Source organism: Aulonocara sp. 'chitande type north' Nkhata Bay, linkage group LG8 (genome assembly GCF_057382095.1).
Source record: "Aulonocara sp. 'chitande type north' Nkhata Bay isolate Kocher_YH1m ecotype deep benthic linkage group LG8, A_spYH_male_GT1.1, whole genome shotgun sequence".
NCBI classification, from domain to species: Eukaryota; Metazoa; Chordata; class Actinopteri; order Cichliformes; family Cichlidae; genus Aulonocara; species Aulonocara sp. 'chitande type north' Nkhata Bay.
Window position 1 is genome coordinate 24,854,710 of NC_141351.1, and position 20,676 is coordinate 24,875,385.

General features: G+C 39.5%; 3 protein-coding genes across 6 annotated transcripts in view; 2 read left to right on the forward strand and 1 right to left on the reverse strand.

Annotated features, from left to right (window-relative positions):
* LOC147323873 (uncharacterized) lies at window positions 1–9,460 on the forward strand. The gene is made up of 2 exons (XM_086304526.1): window positions 1–565; window positions 4,445–9,460. Exons 1-2 carry the CDS (start codon window positions 445–447, stop codon window positions 5,770–5,772), a joined length of 1,449 nt encoding a protein of 482 aa, XP_086160652.1. The 5' UTR covers window positions 1–444; the 3' UTR covers window positions 5,773–9,460.
* On the forward strand, window positions 9,182–12,704 carry LOC147323874 (uncharacterized). The gene is made up of 2 exons (XM_086304903.1): window positions 9,182–9,241; window positions 10,549–12,704. The coding sequence occupies exons 1-2, from the start codon at window positions 9,182–9,184 to the stop codon at window positions 12,109–12,111; spliced, it is 1,623 nt and encodes a 540-aa protein (XP_086161029.1). The 3' UTR covers window positions 12,112–12,704.
* LOC147323875 (uncharacterized) overlaps window positions 11,609–20,676 on the reverse strand; it is a 20,330-nt gene continuing 11,262 nt past the window's right edge. For all 4 annotated transcript variants that reach the window (XM_086304491.1, XM_086304490.1, XM_086304494.1 and 1 more), the window contains 4 exons: window positions 20,475–20,570; window positions 20,062–20,160; window positions 19,710–19,846; window positions 11,609–19,296 (listed from right to left, as the gene is read on the reverse strand). In XM_086304491.1, coding sequence (XP_086160617.1) covers window positions 17,972–19,296; window positions 19,710–19,846; window positions 20,062–20,160; window positions 20,475–20,570 — 1,657 coding nt within the window. In that variant the 3' untranslated portion in view covers window positions 11,609–17,971. The remainder of the gene's footprint in view (window positions 19,297–19,709; window positions 19,847–20,061; window positions 20,161–20,474; window positions 20,571–20,676) is intronic.

The window sequence follows — 20,676 nt, forward strand, 5'->3', positions numbered from 1 at the left end:
TTGAGATCGGCCGTTAGAGGCCAGTAAACCATCGTGATAAAACGCACATGTAAACCCTGGTCCGTTTTATTTTTAATAGCCTGAATTACTTCGTGTGCTCTTGTGTTTTAAAGGTTTCATGGTTTTCGAGGTGAGTGGATGACAACGTGGGTAAACTGCGTGAATGCAGCGCGAATAAAAGCCGGTGGAGATGCTGTGTGGAATGAAGAGGGAAGCTGTCCGTGCAGATGCCTGTTCAAAACACAGCAGACATCAATAATTCGTTTCCAAAATAATTCAGAAGAGCACGATCCCCCTTTGAGTACTTGAACACGTTCATGGACCAAAGCGAGACAGACAAATGTAACCAGGGCGTGTTTCACTGTGATCGGCGGTGATCGATTCTGCACAGGCCTGGTTCGTGTCACACAAGCCTGCAGTTTATTTTAAAGAGGAGTCGACACCATGAATGAAGTGGATTATCTTGATCATAACAGAGCTGAGAGTCTGCAGTTTGAAGAAAAGCCGGACATTAAACCTCCAGATGTTGAACAGCTGCAGGACGCTGATATAAACCAAACCGCTGGTAAGAATAAACACAGCTGGAATGCGAAGAAATCTGCTAACAGCTGATTCGCTGTGGGGCTGGGTGGAGATCACGATCGCACATCTTCTCACGATCTGCTAATCTCAATTTGTAAAAATAACAAAAGTATTTGCTATCAATGACTTTTTGTGTTCTCGGAGTTAAAAAGGCGGAACTCATCTGGGCATCGTGTAGCACCCGGCCGCTTTACACCGCGCACATATGCAAGAAATCTTGTAGTTTTTAAAGTAATTCCTTTTTAAAAACTACCTTTGAGCAAAGAAAAAAAATCTATATAACTTTCAAATGATATAAGGGGCAAACAAGAGATAAATGAAAAAAATAAATACATATATACAAATAAACTTATCTGTTTTAAGGCTTATTGGGTTTTTATGCATTTCACTCCTTCCTTAAAATGTCTGACATTAATCTAAATGGTTTGTTTGGTTACATTAATTAGCAGATATACGCTCATTGGCCACTTTGTTAGGTACAGCTGTTTAATCACTCATTTATACAAATTTTTAATCAGTCAGTCACATGGCAGCATCTCAGTGGTCAAGGCGACCTGCTGTTGAGACTGAGCATCAGAATGAAGGCGAAAGTTGATTTTGGTGACTTTAAACGTGGCATTTTGTAACCGTCGCTCTGACTGAAACATTTTTCAGACCTCCAGTTTTTTGGTTTCCTAAAAGCTCAAAGAAAAAGTACAACCAAATAAAAAAAATGTTCTAAGCATTCAACTCTTTTTTTATTTTTATTTTTTTCTAGGAATTTCATTATAAAAAATAAATATTATTTGTCACCCGTAAAGGAGCTTCTTCAGCTTTTGAATGTTCTTATATAATTTTTCATGATTTTTGCTTTTAGATAGAAAAATATGGACGGTGCTCTCCCTAAAGTTAAGTTTAGTTCATGAAACAAAGATATTTGTGGTATGAAAACATCACAGAGCAACATGCCTTCCCTATGTTTATCATTACATATGGGATTATGGGATAACCACTTTGTGTCTGTACACTTTAACATTCCAAGATTTCATCCTGGATCATGTAATGCAAAGCACCTCTCGCCACTTAATAACAGTAATGATCAGATTTCCCTTTAAACAATAAATGTCCTTCTGCATGCTCATAAATCTGTTTGCAGTGTATCAGGATCTGCTGAGCAAATTAGGTGAGCTGTTACAACATTTTCCAGTTCCAATAGAATATCAGTGTTTACGTTATGCTTCGGATTTATCTCCTGATGGGCTGATACATTCTTGGAGGAAAGTCTTGTGATGGGTACATCACAATTATAGGAGCTAATATATTACTTTTAATTTTGTGTAAAATTTGTAGTCAGGAGTATTTCATGTTTTTGTTGAGGGTCACCAGTTTATTTAAAGGCTACTAAAAAAGTATTAATTTAATTGAGATTTGCTTCTATATGATAATCACAAACATGTCAGCCTATTGCTGAACAAACACTCTGCTGCATATTAAAACAATCAAACTGTCAAAACATTTTATGTTTTTACTTAAATACCCATTCAATCCCACTGGCAACAACTGCCGTTTTAACTGCCTATGATATTTAATTCAACATATTGTGTGTAGGGGAAGTCTAAGGAGTAAAATGCATTCACTCATTTTGCAGGGAAACATTTGGGATTAAATGGGTTAAGTAAATACTTTATATACTGAAAATCAGTGTATTATTTTATCACAGTATAAACATGAAACTGAATGTCTTATACGGCTTCCTTTAGCTTACAGAACTGCAGAACTATTGCTATTCAGTTTGACACGAAGTCATCGGGTATGAAATCAAAGGCTGGCCTGCAGGCATCCCAAAGCTGCTCCAGCTTCTTGGGTTTCCTCCTCCATATTTCCATCTTTGTCCTCAGATGTACTCAATAATATTCACATCAAGAGACTGCTGGCTAAGCCCAAAGAACTTTGAGCTTTTTCACTTTGAGAAACTTCAAAATGGAACCCGAAGTGTAGCAAGGAGCTCCGTCTTGCTGAGAAATTTGACCAAATCATTTTGACCCACGTTCCCCCTGACATCTCCATACTGGATGGCATGCTGAACCACAATCTTTTCATTGTGAAAGCATTGTTGTAACTGAATCATGATGGCATGCGCTTATATCAGATCTTATGCAAAGAAAGAAAGAAAAGGTTTTGGTGTCACAGGTGTGAAAGACCTCCAGGCAGTCTATTAAGCCATCATTATTTTGTCTCTAGCCATTTGAGGTTTTTGTTTTTGCTTCCTTTACTGCTTCATAAGTAATTATATCTAAGCTTTATTTTTACCACATCCCCAAGATAAAGATCTGTGGTTTACCAAAATTTCAATTCAAAAAATGTTATTTATACAGCATCAAATCACAACAACAGTCGCCTCAAGGTGCTTTATATTGTACAATATAAAGCAATAATACATAGAGAAAAACCCAACAACCATATGAATCCCTATGAACAAGGACTTTGGTGACAGTGGGAAGGAAAAACTCCCTTTTAACCGCCGCAACCGGTTGGGGTGAGAGGAGGAAAACAGGACAAAGACATGCTGTGGAAGACAGCCAGAGATTAATAACAAGTATGATTCAGTGCAGAGAGGTCTATTAACACATAATGAGTTAGAAAGGTGACTGAAGAAGAAACACCCAGTGCATCATGGGAATCCCCCAGCAGCCTACACTTACTGCAGCATAACTAAGGGAGGATTCAGGGATAAGATAAGTTTGAAGCCTAATCTTAAAAGTAAAGATTAAGTCCATCTCCTGAATCCAAACTGGAATCTGGTTCTACAGAAGAGGGGAAAATGAAATTGATAAATGTTTGGTCCAAAGCTTCCATCCACTCATCATGGCCATGAAGTGTCATAGTGAATTTGGTCATTTAACAATTTGTTTGAATACTTCTTTTTCCAGGTAGGTTAGAATTACCATACAGCATACATCTTTAATGATTAAAAAACAACAACAATTATGTGCACAACTTTGAATTTATTTTGGATTTTCTAAGCCACACAGGGTCATACAAGTTGAAATATGTACATTAATATTTGGTTAAATGTCCCTTAGCTAACTGCACCTTGACCAGACTTGTTATCCATCAACAAGCTTCTCACATAATTCAGGCTGGATTTTGACCACTCTTGACCACTCTTCTCAGCAGAATTGTTAGCGTTTATTTAAAATTGTTTGGTTTCCTGGCACAGATCCGAGTGTAAGCATAGTTCACAAAGTTTCAAGTGGATGGATCTCTGGGCTTTGCCCATTCCAGAACCTTAATGTCAGCCTGGTTTATTCATCCCGATGCCAGTTTTGATGTGTTTCAGCCCATTATCCTGTTAGAACGTTAACTGTGTCCCAATTTCAACCATCTAGCTGTTGATTTGAGGTGAAGTTGAAGAATTTGGAGGTAGTCTTCCTTCATTATTCCATTCTGTTGGTGGAATTTAGCACAGGCAGTAAAACAGCCTGATGACAATGAAACTGTCACGCATGAATCACCATGCATGACAGTTGGTACAGTGTTTCTGCAATGCCGTCTATAAATTAAATTAATTCAAATAAATGAAATAAAATTAAACTGTGAACTCTGTTGTTGTTGGGTTTTTTTTTTTTTACTTTTAAAAGAACAGCTCAAAGAAATTAAAAATTAAAAGCCCAAAATTACCATGACATTCACACCCATGAGAAGTGGATTTAAACTTCTTACCATTACTGTAATTGTTAGGGTGACTGGTGATGGATAGTGTTTCATTTTTGGTCTCAAAATAATCCCCACTGTAACTTGAATTTCAGATTACATTAACAGCTACTGAAATCAAGGTGAACATATAGAAGCCTACAGTCAGTGATGTACATGTATGTTTCAGTATTCCCCGCAGATGTCCAGCAGATGTTGGTGATTAAAGAAGAGCTACCCTGGACCCCCAGTCTGGACCAGCAGAATCTAGACCACCTCCACATAAAGGAGGAGCATGAGGAGCTGTGGATCGATACAGGGGGAGCGCATCTTGCTGTTAGCACTAAGTGCACATTGTCTTCTATTTCCATGAAGTGTGAAGATGAAAGAGAAGAAAAACCTCAGATTGTACAGCTTCATCAAAGTCAGACTGAAGACAATGCAGAAGCAGAAGCTACAAACAGCAGCTCAGCTACAAATATCAACAATGAAATTGATGAAAAGGATTGTAGAGGACCAGAAATCGCTGGGAACTCTAATCCAAATTTCCATTTCCAACTAAATGCTGTTGAGAAGGCCCCAGACTCTTCTGAAACAGACATTAGTGATGGAGATGATTGGCAGGAGCCTTTGTCTGATGCTGGACCTGCAAACGAAGATGGTGACAGTGGTTGCCCTATACCTAAATCAAACTTGAAAACTCTGAAATCACTGAAAAGCAAGTGTTCTTTTCAGAGAAGGAAGACATGTCATTCATTCAAAAGGCCTTATGGCTGTTTGGCTAATGAGAAATTTAACAGAGTGAAACAAAGTGAATTTTCAAAGATGATAGTCAACACAGGAGAAAAAACATTTACCTGTGGTGTTTGTGCAAAAAGATTTAAACAGAAACAAAATCTGAAGACACATATGAGAGTCCACACAGGTGATAAACCATATAACTGTGATTTTTGTGGAAAAGACTTTAGACATCACTATAGTTTTAAAGTACACATCAGAATCCATACTGGGGAAAAACCGTTTGTTTGTGGCATTTGTGGTGAAAAATTTAGAAAAAAGCAAAATCTCAAACGCCACATGAGGGTTCACACAGGAGAGAAACCATTCAGCTGTGTTGTCTGCGCAAAACGATTTACACAGCAGGGCGTTCTGAAGAGACATATGAGAGTTCACACGAGAGAGAAACCATTTGGCTGCAATCTGTGTAATAAAATGTTTACACAGCAGGGGGTTCTGAAGAGGCACATGAGGGTACACACAGGAGAGAAACCATTCAGCTGTGGTGCATGTGGGAAAAAGTTTGTGCATCAACATGACCTCAAAATACACATCAGAGTCCACACTGGAGAGAAACAGTTCAGCTGTCCTGCATGTGAAAAGCGATTTACTCAGCAGGGAAGCCTCAAGAGACACATGAGGGTGCACACTGGAGAGAAACCATTTGGTTGTAATGTGTGTGGGAAAACTTTTACTCAACAGGGAAGTCTAAATAGGCACACGAGAAGCCACACACAGTAGAAATTGTACTGGGTCTTAGTGCTATTTGAAACAGTTTTAACCAACCAATCTGTGTTCGTTAAACCTGAGATGAGATAAACTTGAGGATTTCTGATTCACAAAGAAAGTTAACTTAAACTGAGTGAGACTCTGTACACTAAACCTACTCACTGACAAGTTTTCTTTAACAAACTGACTCATTTCCTTATTCCAAAAGTTGCTATCAAACCACTTGGTGGAGCAAATGAATTTAGACAAGTTTACATTTTATAAACACTAAAATGCTGATTAGGTGTCAATTCACTATCTTTTTATTTACCATGTTGGCTTTTTAATTTTTCAGTGGTCAATTTGTATGAGTGAAGAAAGTGAATATCTCACTTATTTATTATCAGCTAAGAATTATAGTGGCTTGCAAAAGTATTCGCCCCCCTTGAACTTCCCCACGTTTTGTCACATTACAGCCACAAACATGAATCAATTTCATTGGAATTCCACGTGAAAGACCAACACAAAGTGGTGCACACGTGAGACGCGGAACGAAAATCATACATGATTCCAAACATTTTTTTACAAATAAATAACTGAAAAGTGGGGTGTGCGTAATTATTCAGCCCCCTGAGTCAATACTTTGTAGAACCACCTTTTGCTGCAATTATAGCTCTTCTTTGCAAAACAACTCCAGCTCAGTCAGATTAGATCAGCGGTCTCCAACCTTTTTGGCGCCACGGACCAGTTTATGCCCGACAATATTTTCACGGACCAGCCTTTAAGGTGTCGCGGATAAATACAACAAAATAAAACCAGTACCGGTACCGAAAAAAAGAAGATTTATTCATAACACACTTGAAAAGACCCAGGAAAACAGAGTTAACGATAAAAACGATAACAAAATAACGCTGAAAACCGATAAAAACCCTGAAAACCATACATTTCACACCTGAGCCTCAACTCTCGCGGCCCGGTACCAAACGACTCACGGCCCGGGGGTTGGGGACAGCTGGATTAGATGGACAGCGTTTGTGAACAGCAGTTTTTGGATCTTGCCACAGATTCTCGATTGGATTTAGATCTGGACTTTGACTGGGCCATTCTAACACATGGATATGTTTTGTTTTAAACCATTCCATTGTTGCCCTGGCTTTATGTTTAGGGTCGATGTCCTGCTGGAGGTGAACCTCTGCCCCAGGATTCCAAGATTGCCCTGTATTTGGCTCCATCCATCTTCCCATCAACTCTGACCAGCTTCCCTGTCCCTGCTGAAGAGAAGCACCCCCAGAGCATGATGCTACCACCACCATATTTGACAGTGGGGATGGTGTGTTCAGAGTGATGTGCAGTGTTAGTTTTCCACCACACATAGTGTTTTGCATGTTGGTCTCATCTGACCAGAGCAGCTTCTTCCACATGTTTGCTGTGTCCCCCACATGGCTTGTGGCAAACTGCAAACTGGACTTCTTATGGTTTTCTGTTAACAATGGCTTTCTTTTTGCCACTCTTCCATAAAGGCCAACTTTGTGCAGTGCACGACTAATAGTTGTCCTATGGACAGATTCCCCCACCTGAGCTGTAGATCTCTGCAGCTCGTCCAGAGTCACCATGGGCCTCTGGGCTGCATTTCTGATCAGCGCTCTCCTTGTTCGGCCTTTGAGTTTAGATGGATGGCCTTGTCTTGGTAGGTTTACAGTTGTGCCATACTCCTTCAATTTCTGAGTGTCCCACAGTGCTCCATGGGATGTTCAAGGCTTGGGAAATCTTTTTGTAGCCTAAGCCTAAATTTCTCAATAACTTTATCCCTGACCTGTCTGGTGTGTTCTTTGGATTTCATGGTGTTGTTGCTCCCAATATTCTCTTAGACAATCTCTGAGGCCGTCACAGAGCAGCTGTATTTGTACTGACATTAGATTACACACAGGTGCACTCTATTTAGTCATTAGCACTCATCAGGCAACGTCTATGGGCAACTGACTGCACTCAGACCAAAGGGGGCTGAATAATTACGCACACTCCACTTTGCAGTTATTTATTTGTAAAAAATGTTTGGAATCATGTATGATTTTCATTCCACTTCTCACTTTTACACCACTTTGTTTTGGTCTTTCACATGGAATTCCAATAAAATTGATTCATGTTTGTGGCTGTAATGTGACAAAATGTGGGAAAGTTCAAGGGAGGCGAATACTTTTGCAAGCCACTGTAAATCCATCTTTCTAACTGTGAGAGTCTTTGAATATTAATGCAGGTATCAGACTGTCAGCCAGTTAGTTAAATTAGACTGGAAACAGTGTACATTACTATAGAATGACTGTTTACATCAAAATCACCTGTATAAAGTTTCAAAGTGTTGTCACGTGTACAGAAGAAATAGCATTTCTCTGTGCAATGAAATTCTTCCTTTGCTGTCCACACACCAATGCCAAGTTAGGTAGGGTTGAAGGAGCAAGATAAATAAGGATACAAATAAGACAAGATATTAAGATAAATAACATAAAAAAAATAAGGATAAAAAAATAGTGAAAGATAAATAAGTACAAACAAAATAAGTGAAGACAAGTAAGGTATGCAGATGTCAATGTAAATGGATGTACAAAGGAGCTTAATGTGCAAAATGAACTTAGTGTGCAAAGTGTCCTGATGTGCAAATTGCAGTTGAGGTAGGTCAGATGTTCAGGAATCTGATAGGAGAAGGAGTTGTTGAATCGGGATGTTCTGGATTTCACACTTCTAAACCTTGGTATTGAAAGCAGAAGTGTGAACAGTCCGTGTTGAGGCTGTGTGGGGTCTTTGAGGATGGAGGCAGCTCTCCTCTGGACTCTGTGATGGTAGATGCTCTGCAGAGAGGGCGATCTTCTCTGCAGTTGTTATCACTCTCTGCAGGCGTTTGCAGTCCATAGCAGTACTGCTGCCGTACCACGCAGTAATGCAGCTTGATGGTGTGTTCTCCACAGTGCAGCTGTAGAAGCTGCTGAGGATCTTGGCCAACAAATTAAATTTCCTCAGCCTCCTCAGGAAATACAGCCGCTGCTGAGCCTTCTTGACCAGCTGTGTGGTGTTCAGTGTCCAGGTGAGGTCCTCACTGATGTTTACTGTGTTGTAATCAATCATACTGTTGGAAAGATGTCTGTCACAGCTAGATCTTGGAGAAAATCTCAGTGAACATGAGACTGAAATGACTTAAAACTGTAAAACTGAACAAAATGTGTTGTTAAAGTGACTTTTAAAATCCAGCTGCAAACAGTCTGATTGTAATCTAATTACATTTCATATTGAAGTGTGTCCACAGGTTGGAATTCAGTCATTAATTGACGTAAAATACCAGTTTAAAGTTTCATTATCTGAAATTCAGAGTCGGACCCACCAAGACTGTTGACCCAGAACCAGAACTAGATCAGCAGATCATTTCCCAGTCAGACTATGTTTTTATGGCAGGATGGATCCAAAATGGATCGGGGATTCAGACTGGATCACACCTGGATCTGGTTTGGCTCCGGTCATTGCCTAGCTCATCCCGTCCAGATCTGTTTTTGATTAGTTATCTTGTCAAAAAGTCAATGCAGCTAGCAGCCTGGGCCATGCCTTGTCATGTTTAACTTCTTTGATGGATTTCTTGTTTTCTTTTAATTAAACCTGTACATTGTAAGTTAATAGTTCTTAGTGTGTAAGATGTCTGTGGTGATAAAAATAAAGATGTATTTTTTCAAGCAACATAGCTACAGTTGTCTTTGTTGTTGTTGTTTACAAAGAATACAGAATCAAAAAATGAAAGTCTTAGGTTCAGGTTTTTGACATTTTTATGGTAATTAAATTATTTCCCTTTTTGTTACGGATTAGGTGACTTGAAGTTGAGAGAAAGAATATAATTTTACTAAACAGCACCTGAAACTCTCAAGTTACTTTCTTTTTGTATGTGGATTTAGTCTTTTTGTTTTCTGCTGACAGTAGTCACTAACAAGTTTACTGGTTATCGAGGCGAGCTGCTGGAAATACGCTCTGGTCAGTTGGAGATACTTTTATGTTGCTATATGTATTTTTATCTTTCACACTGCCACCAACCTAATGACCCACATCTTTTCACAATAACCATAGCCAGGCCTGGAGCTAATTGAATAAGAAATAATTTGGTCTTGTTATTGGAAAAAAGTAAATATTCAAAGAGAAAAAAAAGATTATTTTTTTAAAAAAATGGACTACTCTTTTGTTTCAGTTTTAGAAATTGCATAATTTTTTGATAACTGCTTGTCAAAAGAACTAAACCCTTTCAGTTCTTTAAAAAATTTTTTTTAAAGAAAACATATTCTTCAGTCCAGAAATAAACAAATAACAAATACAGTAGAAGCATGTGCCGTTTCCATAGTGTAGTGGTTATCACGTTCACCTAAGATGTGAAAAGTCCCTGGTCTGAAACCGGGCAGAAACATGCTTCTTTGCTTATGCGTCCTGATACAAAAGTGTCTGACTGCAGGTACTGCTTTATCTTGTGGGGTTGTACTGTTGTTGGGAAACAAAGAAGAGAAAGTAAGTTTGCTTGCGACATTTGTGGTAAAGTACTCAAATCTGGTACAGGGCTTTGGTGTTTTTTGCCTTTGGAAGCTCTTTAAGAATGGAAAAGCACTTTTAGTATTTGGCATTTGGAAGTTAATGACAAACACTAATAGTGCTTTCACAGCTGGAAATAATCATATTTGTTGCAGGTCATGTAGTTATATGTTGAATTTGGAAGGCTTGATTTAAAAAAAAAAGTGTTAATTTATTTTCACATTAGATTCTTGTTCAAGCACTTTATGATACAGCAGTTAGCATCAGTGTGCACCATCACCATGTATACAAATTCTTCTGTTGACCACAAGAATATGGAGTCACTGTTGTCCCGTGTCTGTTTTTGTGTTCTCTGCAGATGTCCAACAGCTGCTGGTGATCAAAGAAGAGGTTTCCCATGAATGGAGCAACAGTCCGGACCAGAAGGGCCCAGAGCTTCTCTTTAAAAAGGAGGAACAAGATGAACTCAGTAACAGTGAGGTGGGAGAGCCGCTTAATGATCTAACAAAGGCTGATATCATCAGGCTCCAACTCACTGCTGGTCCTGTGAAGACTGAAAACGATGAAGAGAAGCCTAACTCTTTACTTCTCCTTCAGAATCAAATGGGAGAGGCAGAGCCTCCACTTTGCAGCTTAGCTAAACAGATAAAAACAGAAAGTGATGGAGAGGACCGTGAAGGACCTGGACCTGGACTATGGAACCCAGATCCAAATACTGATGAGAAGGCTTCAGACTCTTCTGCGACTGACGTCTCAGATGATGATGATGATGATAGTGACGATGGTGGTGGTGATTGGCAGGAACCTTTGTCAGATTCTGGACCTCCAAATGATGACGGTGAAAATAATCAGGGAGCTCCTACATCAAGTGCAAATGGACTCAAATCTCCAAAAAGCAAGAGGCCTGTTCAGAGGCTCATGACAAGCCATTTAATGGAAACTTCCTCCAGGCATTTGGGAAATGTAGATTCACCCAGACAAGACAGACAATTTATCTGTGGTATTTGCGGAAAACGATTTACACAAAAACAAAATCTTAAGACACATATCCGAATTCACACTGGTGAAAAACCATTTCATTGTGATTTTTGTGGAAAGCGTTTTCGACATCTCTATAGTTTCAAGGCGCACATCAGAATCCACACAGGAGAGAAACCGTTTGTATGTGACATCTGTGGTGAAAGGTTTACACAACAGCAAAATATCAAGAGGCACATCAGGGTTCACACAGGTGAGAAACCATTCGGTTGTGGGGTTTGCACAAAAAGATTTACACAACAGGTGGACCTGAAGAGACATATGAGAGTTCACACAAGAGAAAAACCATTTGGTTGTGATCTTTGCAGTAAAAGATATAACCGGAAAACACAATTAAGTGCACACATGAGAGTTCACACAGGAGAAAAACAGTTTGCTTGCGACATTTGTGGTAAAAGGTTTAACCGGATGGCGCTTGTTAAAGCACACACAAGGGTTCACACAGGAGAGAAACCATATGGCTGTGATATTTGTGGCAAAAGATTTAACAGGAAATCACATCTCAAAGCCCACACAAGAGGCCACACAGGAGAGAAACCACATGGTTGCGATGTCTGTGGCAAAAACTTTGTACATCAGCGCGATCTCAAGATCCACATCAGAGTTCACACCGGAGAGAAACAGTTTAGCTGCACTGTATGTGGGAAGAGATTCACCCATCAGGGAACTCTGACGAGACACATGAGAGTCCACACTGGAGAGAAGCCATTTAGCTGTGGTGTTTGTGGTAAAACGTTTACTCAGAAGGGAAATCTAAACAGACACGTGAAAACCCACACGGAGTAACAGCTTTGAAGGTTCTGTGAATGCACTTACCTGCTAATGAATAAGTTGGACGGATCTTTTTTGTTTGTTTGGTCATTAATTATGTCTGTTCATGCTATTGGGTGCTTTGAAGGATGCCCTGTACTGTATGAAAAAAAATAGAGACTATGGCTGGTGACATTTATAGTAGGGGTGGTACCATGTGCTCAAAGTGATGCAAGCTATATTGTAATTGGGAAATATATTACTTGAATTCCAGATAGCATTTATTTATACATTTTCTATATCCAAGGTACATAACCATGTTTAGTCATAATATTTTTAATAATAATCTATGCTTGAGCATTTTGTTTTTCTGTATAAACCAGAACTCGGTGGGTGGGTGGGTGTGCACCAAAATAAGTTTGGATCAGCATACCACAGTCAAACAGCAGCTATGTGGTGTTGGATAACACAGAACCAGATGGACACATCTACTCCTGATTGCTTTTCTGGTATGGAGTATATCAACTAATGTTATTTAGGTTTTAATTTTGCATTTAATTTCAACTCCTTATTGTATTTAGATTTTGTATTTAATCACTTTCTTTTTTGGTTGCTCTAACAGTAACTTGCCAACTTCTTGATTAATAAAATATTTATTCTTTTTATTCTTCCTCTTGAGCTTTTTACTTGAAGCATGATGTCATCAATTATCATCATTTATCACAATGCTTATAACCTGTGGCATTGTTGGATAAGCCACATTTACCCAATCTCACAAGCACTTTACCCAAGCTTGGTACTGTTTCCTAACTACATTCATACTCCGATGGATGCATCAGAGAGCGACTTAGGGTTAGTATCTTACCCAAGGATACTTGGCATGCAGACTGGAGAAGCCAAAGATTGAACCACCAACCTTCCGATAGGTAGGTGATCTGCTCTACCTCCTGAGCTACAGCCACACCAGTGGTATGGTTCCTGTAAATTTCAAATATGCAGTAGTGTAGCCACTGGCCTTGATTGCACGTTATTATATACATATTTAAACACACACACACACACACACGTAGATATACACATATACATATATATGGATGGCGTCAACACGGGCTGGACGGCGTCAACACGTTAACGAGCAAACTGCGCTAATGCAGTAGTTCCCACCAATTGAGCATTGCGTGGCACATCCGACATAGTTTTACTTTTGTCCATGACGCGCTTACCTTCAGGGTCATGCTTCACAAGAAGACCAAAATAGTTCCAAAGGCCAGATCTGAATGAGGGTGGAGGAGGTTCAATTTGCCATGTTGCGACAAGCTTAGCTTCTGTCTTGCTAGCTTGCGCTGCGCTCAGTGGATCTGCGCTCGACAGTGCAACCTAGGCGGAGTAGTCGAACGCAGATCCACTGAGTGCTCAACACAGACAGCATCGTCAGAAGAAAAGTCGATAAAATAAATTAAAAATTTTGTATTGTTCGATACATATGCGTACCGAACCGAAAGCACTGTATCGAATGGTTCAATATCGATATGAGTATTGTTGCACCCCTAATAAAAATATATACATACATACATGAGAAGCAGGATTATAAATTCAGTTCTGGATTTAACAGGGAACCAATAAAGAGAAGCCAATATGCTCCCTCTTTCTAGTCCCTGTCAGTACTCTTGCTGCAACATTTTGGATCAACTGAAGGCTTTTCAGGGAGTTTTAGGACATCCTAATGATAACAAATTACACTAGTCGAGCCTAGAATAAATGGTTTAGCTACTTCAGCATCAGTCTGAGACTGTATGTTTCTAATTTTAGAGATGTTGCACAAACGGAAGAAAGAAGTGTTGGTGTGTGTTATCTGGCTTCATGGATAGATAAAGTTGCGTGTCATCTGTGTAGCAGTGAAAATGTATGCTTTGCCTTCTAATGTTACTACCTAGCTTAAGCATGTATAATGTAAACAGAATCTGTCCTAGCCTGGGTCTTCTGGAATCTGCCTATAGTTGGTGATGCTGTGGGATGCAGGTCCAGCCCTAAATGGCTCGAATTGGAGCTTAGCACTGCTATCGAGCACACTGGAGCATCCTTGCCAGCTATCTTATTTTCAAAATCGGTTATTAAAAGTGCATGTGATGACTTTATTCTTTGCAACTCCGTAAAAATATTGAATCAAATTAAGAGAATCTTGAAACTCCCGGTAGTGTCAACTTTTGCCCCGATCTGCCACAATCCTAGCTTTACGCCTAGTACAATGGATGCTGCTTTCAAACAATGGCCTGTCAAAGGGTTAATTGCTATAAAGGATCTTTATATTGACAATCATTTTGCCTCTTTTGCTCAGCTTCAGACAAAGTACAATCTCCCTACAAGTCATTTTTTTCAGTACTTACAAATTAGGAATTATGTCAAGCAAGCATTCTCAAATTTAGATACCATCCCCATACAGCATGTCTTTTACAATATGATGAACGAACCTCCCACCTCAAAACACTTAATTTCTCGGCTTGTCAACCTTTTTTCTTCGGCAGCCCCCTCTTGCCATATTAAAGAGGCTTGGACAAGGGACACTGGTTTGGTTATCTCTGACGATCTATGGGCTGAAGTGTTAAGTCGGATAAAACTATGCTCTGTTAACGCCCGGCTTCAGTTAATTCAATTTAAGGTTGTCCATAGACTGCACTATTCCAAAACCAAATTGAACAAGATTTTTCCTAACGTTTCCCCCAAATGTGATAAATGTAAACTTGTGGACGGTACTCTTGGGCATCTTTTTTGGTCCTGTTCTACGCTTACAGCCTTTTGGACTAGTATTTTTAGTTTCTATAGCACTGTTTATGATAGGCAACTGTATCCTGACTGTCTTATGGTGATCCTGGGCTGCTCCGGCGACTCCTTGGCACTTCCCTTTGCTGTTCAACAGGCCCTCATGTTTGGTATGGTGATTGCCAAACGTTTGATTCTGGGGGAGTGGAAATCCGCCTCCCCTCCCTGCTTCAAGAGGTGGCTCGAGGAGATGGTCTCCTGTCTATACCTGGAAGAAATTCGGTTCTCTACGTCTGATTCCATGGAGAAGTTCAGGAAGATATGGGGGCCCTTTATAGACCACATTAAGAAGGACAGTCCACGCCCTGGGTCCTGACCACATTGTTTTAACTGCTTTCATTCTGAGCTGTTGCCCATAACTGTTTTTGCATGATTGTTATCAGCTCCTCCTAGCGATCTTTGGATTTGATCTTGTGGATTGGACTCACTAGATTGTGAGTTGTTTGACATGTATACCACTTGCTTTGTTTGCTTCTCTGCTGTTTTTAATAAGTGCTGGCCTTGTACCCTGTTGTGTGGTTTGTTGCTCTGTTTTTTTTGTTTGTTTCTTTGTTTTTTTTGGTTGTTATTGTCTTTATTGTCTGTGTTCTTCTGTCCCGCTGTTTGTGAATGTGTAAAAAAATCTTGAAACTTGCATATATAAATACATAAAAAAAAAAAAAAAAAGAATCTGTCCTAGCACTGAACCCTGTGGAATTCCATAATTAACCTTAATTAGAGGACTGTTAGGATTAAAATGATTAAATAAAGCTGTTTTTATGATTTCCTATAAACACACTGCGATGTGCTCATTAAAGTGTTGGTGCTCCATGTTATGAAGGTCAGAAGCTTCATTCAGCGCCATGACTAGGGATGGGTATCGAAAACCGGTTCTTGTTGAGAACCGGTTCCCACTGTTTCAATTCCTTGGAATTGTTTGCCATTTTTGCAAACGATTCCCTTATCGATTCCAGTCGCCCTGAATGACGTCACCACGTTGCGGAGCGTCATTTACCTGGCTGGAAACATGGCGGCTCAAACGCTCAAAAGTTTGGTTATATTTTACAAGAACGGAAGACAACAGGGCAACTTGCAATTACTTGCAAAGTAGATATTTCATTTAAGGGAGGAAACACTACGAATATGCAAAAGCATTTGCTCACAAAACACGCGATGACCTTAAATGAATGTCGTGTTTTTAATTCCGCTCTGGACTCGTGAATCTCAACCCAGCAGCAGCGGTAACGTTTGCACGTCCTCTCCCGTTAATGCGGCAGGTAAATAATCAACTAACAGTGCATATTATGTTAGCGCGATCTGCCTTATCTGCCATTACTGTGCGTTTAGATGACCATGATGAGAGAGACAGAGTCTGGCTGGCGCTCGCTGGCAGTTCTCGCTGCAGTCTACCGGTAGCGTCTCCTTTCAAGCCAGGATAGACTAATGTTACCGAGCAGAGACTAAGTTTGTGGTCAAAGGCTTGCACCCATTTGCCACAGCAGATGCCCCCGATTTTCGGTAAGTGAATGTGTTTAATTGTAGGCAGGGACATTACTGGATATTTTTGTGTAATTGCTACAGAATAATTTATGTTATACTTTGTTATTGCTACAGAAGAATATTTATTTTATTATTTTACATTTACAATTTTTTTTTCCCCGGGGACCCTGTGACTCCCCATTGAAGAGCCATAGGCTGGATCTCTTAAGATCTCACTGCTGGATTTGTTACTCCTAAATTTCTATCTTGGTCAAAGAGAAGATATAAAACAAAGTTCTAAGCTAATCGACCTTCGTGTTCTCCTTTTTTAAAAAGAATCGATAAGAGAATCGATAAAGAATCGAATCGTTAAACAGAATCGAAAATGGAATCGGAATCGTGAAAATCTTATCAATACCCATCCCTAGCCATGACTGAATTCAAATATTGCGATTGACGTAGAGTGACTTTTCTTTGCAACATACATACACATCACGCCGGTTAACAGTCAAGATGATATTTTCTGGGCCAAGGGAGTCTTAATAGAATGTCTCAAACTTGGATATTAAATGGAATCAGTAGGATAATATTAATAATCAAGGTTAAGCAGGGAGGTGGTTTCTTTTGTTCTGTCTTTGTTATCCCAGGAAGAGGAGCAATATGAGGCAAGGTTGGACATGAACAGAGAGAAGACTCGTAGGGAGACAGCAGGACTGCCACGTCGCTTCTGTAAGAAGTATGTCATAATAACACTTGTTATTATTGGGGTATAAAATTGTATGGCCCGATCCAGGGTCGGCAGTTGAAATTAAATCTTTTTAAACGACAGACATTTCTCCTGTACTTTCTTCTGAAAAAACTGAACACATCAGGACTCTCCAAGTACACCTGTTTTCTGTAGTGTGATGAGCTCTGAAACCTGACTGAAACTCAAATAAACCATTCCTTTGCAGCTGATCAGTTAGCTGTTTTACAACTAATCTTTTAAATATATGTTTTTTCTTTTTCTTTTTTTTCTTCACAAAGGGAAGGTTGGAGATTAGCTACAAAAACTTGGTCAAATCACAGTTTAATGACTTCCACCTTAAAGGTCAATTCAAAGTGTACCCACTTCTCTTGATTTCTAACATCTGGGATAGGCTCCAGTAAAGAAAAAGCATGGAGGCAGTTTCTCAGTGTGCTTTATTGATGTTACCTTAGCCATCATAACAAAAATGGTTTAAATCAGATTACTGCCACTAATAATTACCAAAAGACCATGTACACAGCATCATCTGGAATTATTCCCTTGTACTGATCAACTAACTATTCAGCAATTTAGAAACATGAATTTGATAAGATAACCCCTTGTTCAAATTTCCTACTCTGCCGTGCATGCTAGAAAGCCATCAGAAACACCAATGACCATAACACTAAAAATGTATAATTAATCATGTCATGCCATCAGTCATGTGGCTGCCGACGCTACAACTAAATGGTCTCTCTCTCGGCCCCATGTGAACCCCTACGTCTGACACTTTAACCTTATTATTATTATTATTGTCATCATTTTTTTTTTTTTTATAAAAGCTGCAAACTGTTTGTCCTGTCCTATGAGTCTTAAGTAATCTGTTTTAGTTTATTAAAATATTTTACTTGTTTTACGTCTAATTTTACAACGAAAAGGTTTCTCTGGTGTGTGAAATCGCTTTTTTCCATTTGCACCACTGTTTACAAGTTTAGGTTCAGAGTTTAACAACGGTTTCCGCCATTTACCATTATCTTCATTGATGCTGCCTTCAGTTTCAGATCCAGATTCTGATGAAGGTCTGTGCAAATTATAATTATCAACGCTGCTGGTGCTTGTGCTGGTGCTGCTGCTGCTGCTACTACTTTCCGTTTCAGATCCAGATTCTGATGAAGGTCCATGCAAGTTATAATTATCAATGCTGCTGCTGCTTTCCGTTTCAGATCCAGATTCTGATGAAGATTCGTGCAAGTTATAATTATCAATGCTGCTGTCTTCAGTTTCAGAGCCAGATTCTGATGAAGATCCGTGCAAGTTATAATTATCAATGCTGCTGTCTTCAGTTTCAGAGCCAGATTCTGATGAAGATCTGTGCAAGTTATAATTATCAATGCTGCTGTCTTCAGTTTCAGATCCAGATTCTGACAGAGACTGATGCAGGTTAGAATTTTTACTCTTGCCATCTTCAGTTTCAGGTTCAGAAGCAGACAATGGCTCCTGCCAATAATTATCACCATCCACAGTACCATCTTTAGTCTCGGTGAAGTCTGAAGCCTGTAAATTAGTATTCTGTGGTAAACAGCTACTGTGATAAGAGTTCCTAGCCTTTTTGCTTCCTTCATCGTCCTCAGTTTCTGTTTTCATTTGTTTACCTGATCCTCTGGTTTGTGTCTGCGCTTCCATGTTTTTGAGAGGCGGGCCTTGATGAGGTTGTGGGGACTGCGGTTTCTTTTCATCATTTTCACTCTTCACATGAACAGAAGTGAGCAGGAACCCGGTGATATCAGCCTCCTTTATCCCATTAAGATTCACTTCAACCTCTTCGCTATTTATGTGATGTTCCTCCTGCTCCTCCTTTATTTGGCGTTCTTTGTGTTCGTCTTTTAAGTGGCATTCTTCCTGCTCCTCCTTTTCAATGCGCTCCTGCTGATTTATTATACGACGCTCCTCCAGATCCATCTCTATATGACGCTCCTCCAGCTCCGTCTCTATACGACGCTCCTCCACCTCGATCTTTATACGATGCTCTTCCAGCTCCATCTTTATACAACACTCCTCCTGCTCCTCCTCTATATGACGCTCCTCCAGCTCCATCTTTATACAACGCTCCTCCAGCTCCATCTTTGTGGGCCCTTCTTCCTGTTTTTTCTTTAGCTGGAGATGATCTATGACCCGCTGTTTCAGACCAGCATTTAATTGAGGTGGAGCATCTTGGGCATCTGCATTGAACACAGATGTGGATAACGGATGAGTGTGTGTCTACAGTTTTAATATTATTTTGAAAATAAAAGGACACATTTCTATTTTTGGAAAGATTTTCAAATTACAAATTATCCAAGAACAGCATTTATTTTTATTAAAACTGGTGAAAAGGTCTCAGTTCCACTTCACAGCTGATGGACCCATTTGACAGTTGTTGTATTATTTACCTTTCTTTAGTTTAAATCACAAAGTACAGAGCAGTTGCAACAGTCAATTGTAGTAATTTATGGATAAAATAATGCCCAGCCATGTGTAAGTTAGTGCCATCAAATATTAAGTTATTGTGCCATCTAATAGTTTTTACATAATTCTGTGGGAATAATGGTAATTTAATAGGCTACAATAAAATTAAAAATAATTTAATACTTACTTCTCCTGACTTGTGTTAACACTGATGTTGCTCGTGGAGGTACAAATACAACCATTTTGAGAATTCTGGGGTCAGGTGGTTGAAGGTTAGTCACTGGACGCATCCCCACTCCGTTTGGCAATCTTGGATACGGAAATCTGAAAAACAATAAGCCATCGAGATATTCAGAGTTATACCCCACAACGCGTGAGACTAATGGTTCTTATAAATACTAATTTTGTGTTTGCGCATGGTTCTGTTTTCTGTTGGGCTCAACTGATCCAAAAACAGATACTAGCCATGGAATTTAATCTTTAAAATGTATACATGACTATATACAAAAACATACAAATTTGGACAAGGAAAGACTTACCTGTTTGCTCCACTCAAAGTGGCGCCAAAGGCAGCTGGACCTATGACTTGTAACGGTTTTTCCTTTGTAGCCAATGATGTCATCACAACTCTCTCATAGCTGGAGGAAACAACAGAAACATCAAAATGTTAAATTCTACATGACAAGTGCTGGTGGCATTAACGATGAGGAGCATATCAACAGATGGTTTATTTTAAACCTACAACAATGAACGGCACAAATATAAATATGTTTCATTTCATGCCATTGGTTGTGTGTACAGACGCTGGAAGAAAAAGTCCAAACTGACTGTATCAAAGTTTGTTAGTTCTGAGCCAGTGGCAACAAAATGCAGCATTACATTTATCTTAAAACCAAACTAGCAGCCTGAATATATGCAAAACATTTATAAATTTAGACATGGAAGGACTTGCCTGTTGAAAGAATGAGGTGTATCAGTGGTAGCTGGGGCTGGGACTTGTGAAGGCTTTTCCTTTGTGGGCGCTGATGTCATCACAACTCTCTCATAGCTGGAGGAAACAACAGAAACATCAAAATGTTAAATTCTACATGACAAGTGCTGGTGGCATTAACGATGAGGAGCATATCAACAGATGGTTTATTTTAAACCTACAA

What these genes read in the sequence shown, in the direction of transcription:
- LOC147323874 (XM_086304903.1), top strand. Translation starts at nt 9,182, where the DNA reads ATGGATCCAAAATGGATCGGGGATTCAGACTGGATCACACCTGGATCT. An exon ending in CTGGATCTGGTTTGGCTCCG is followed by an intron (nt 9,242 to 10,548) that starts GTCATTGCCTAG and finishes TACAGCAGTTAG; the next exon opens with CATCAGTGTGCACCATCACC.
- LOC147323873 (XM_086304526.1), top strand. Translation starts at nt 445, where the DNA reads ATGAATGAAGTGGATTATCTTGATCATAACAGAGCTGAGAGTCTGCAG. An exon ending in TGATATAAACCAAACCGCTG is followed by an intron (nt 566 to 4,444) that starts GTAAGAATAAAC and finishes TGTATGTTTCAG; the next exon opens with TATTCCCCGCAGATGTCCAG.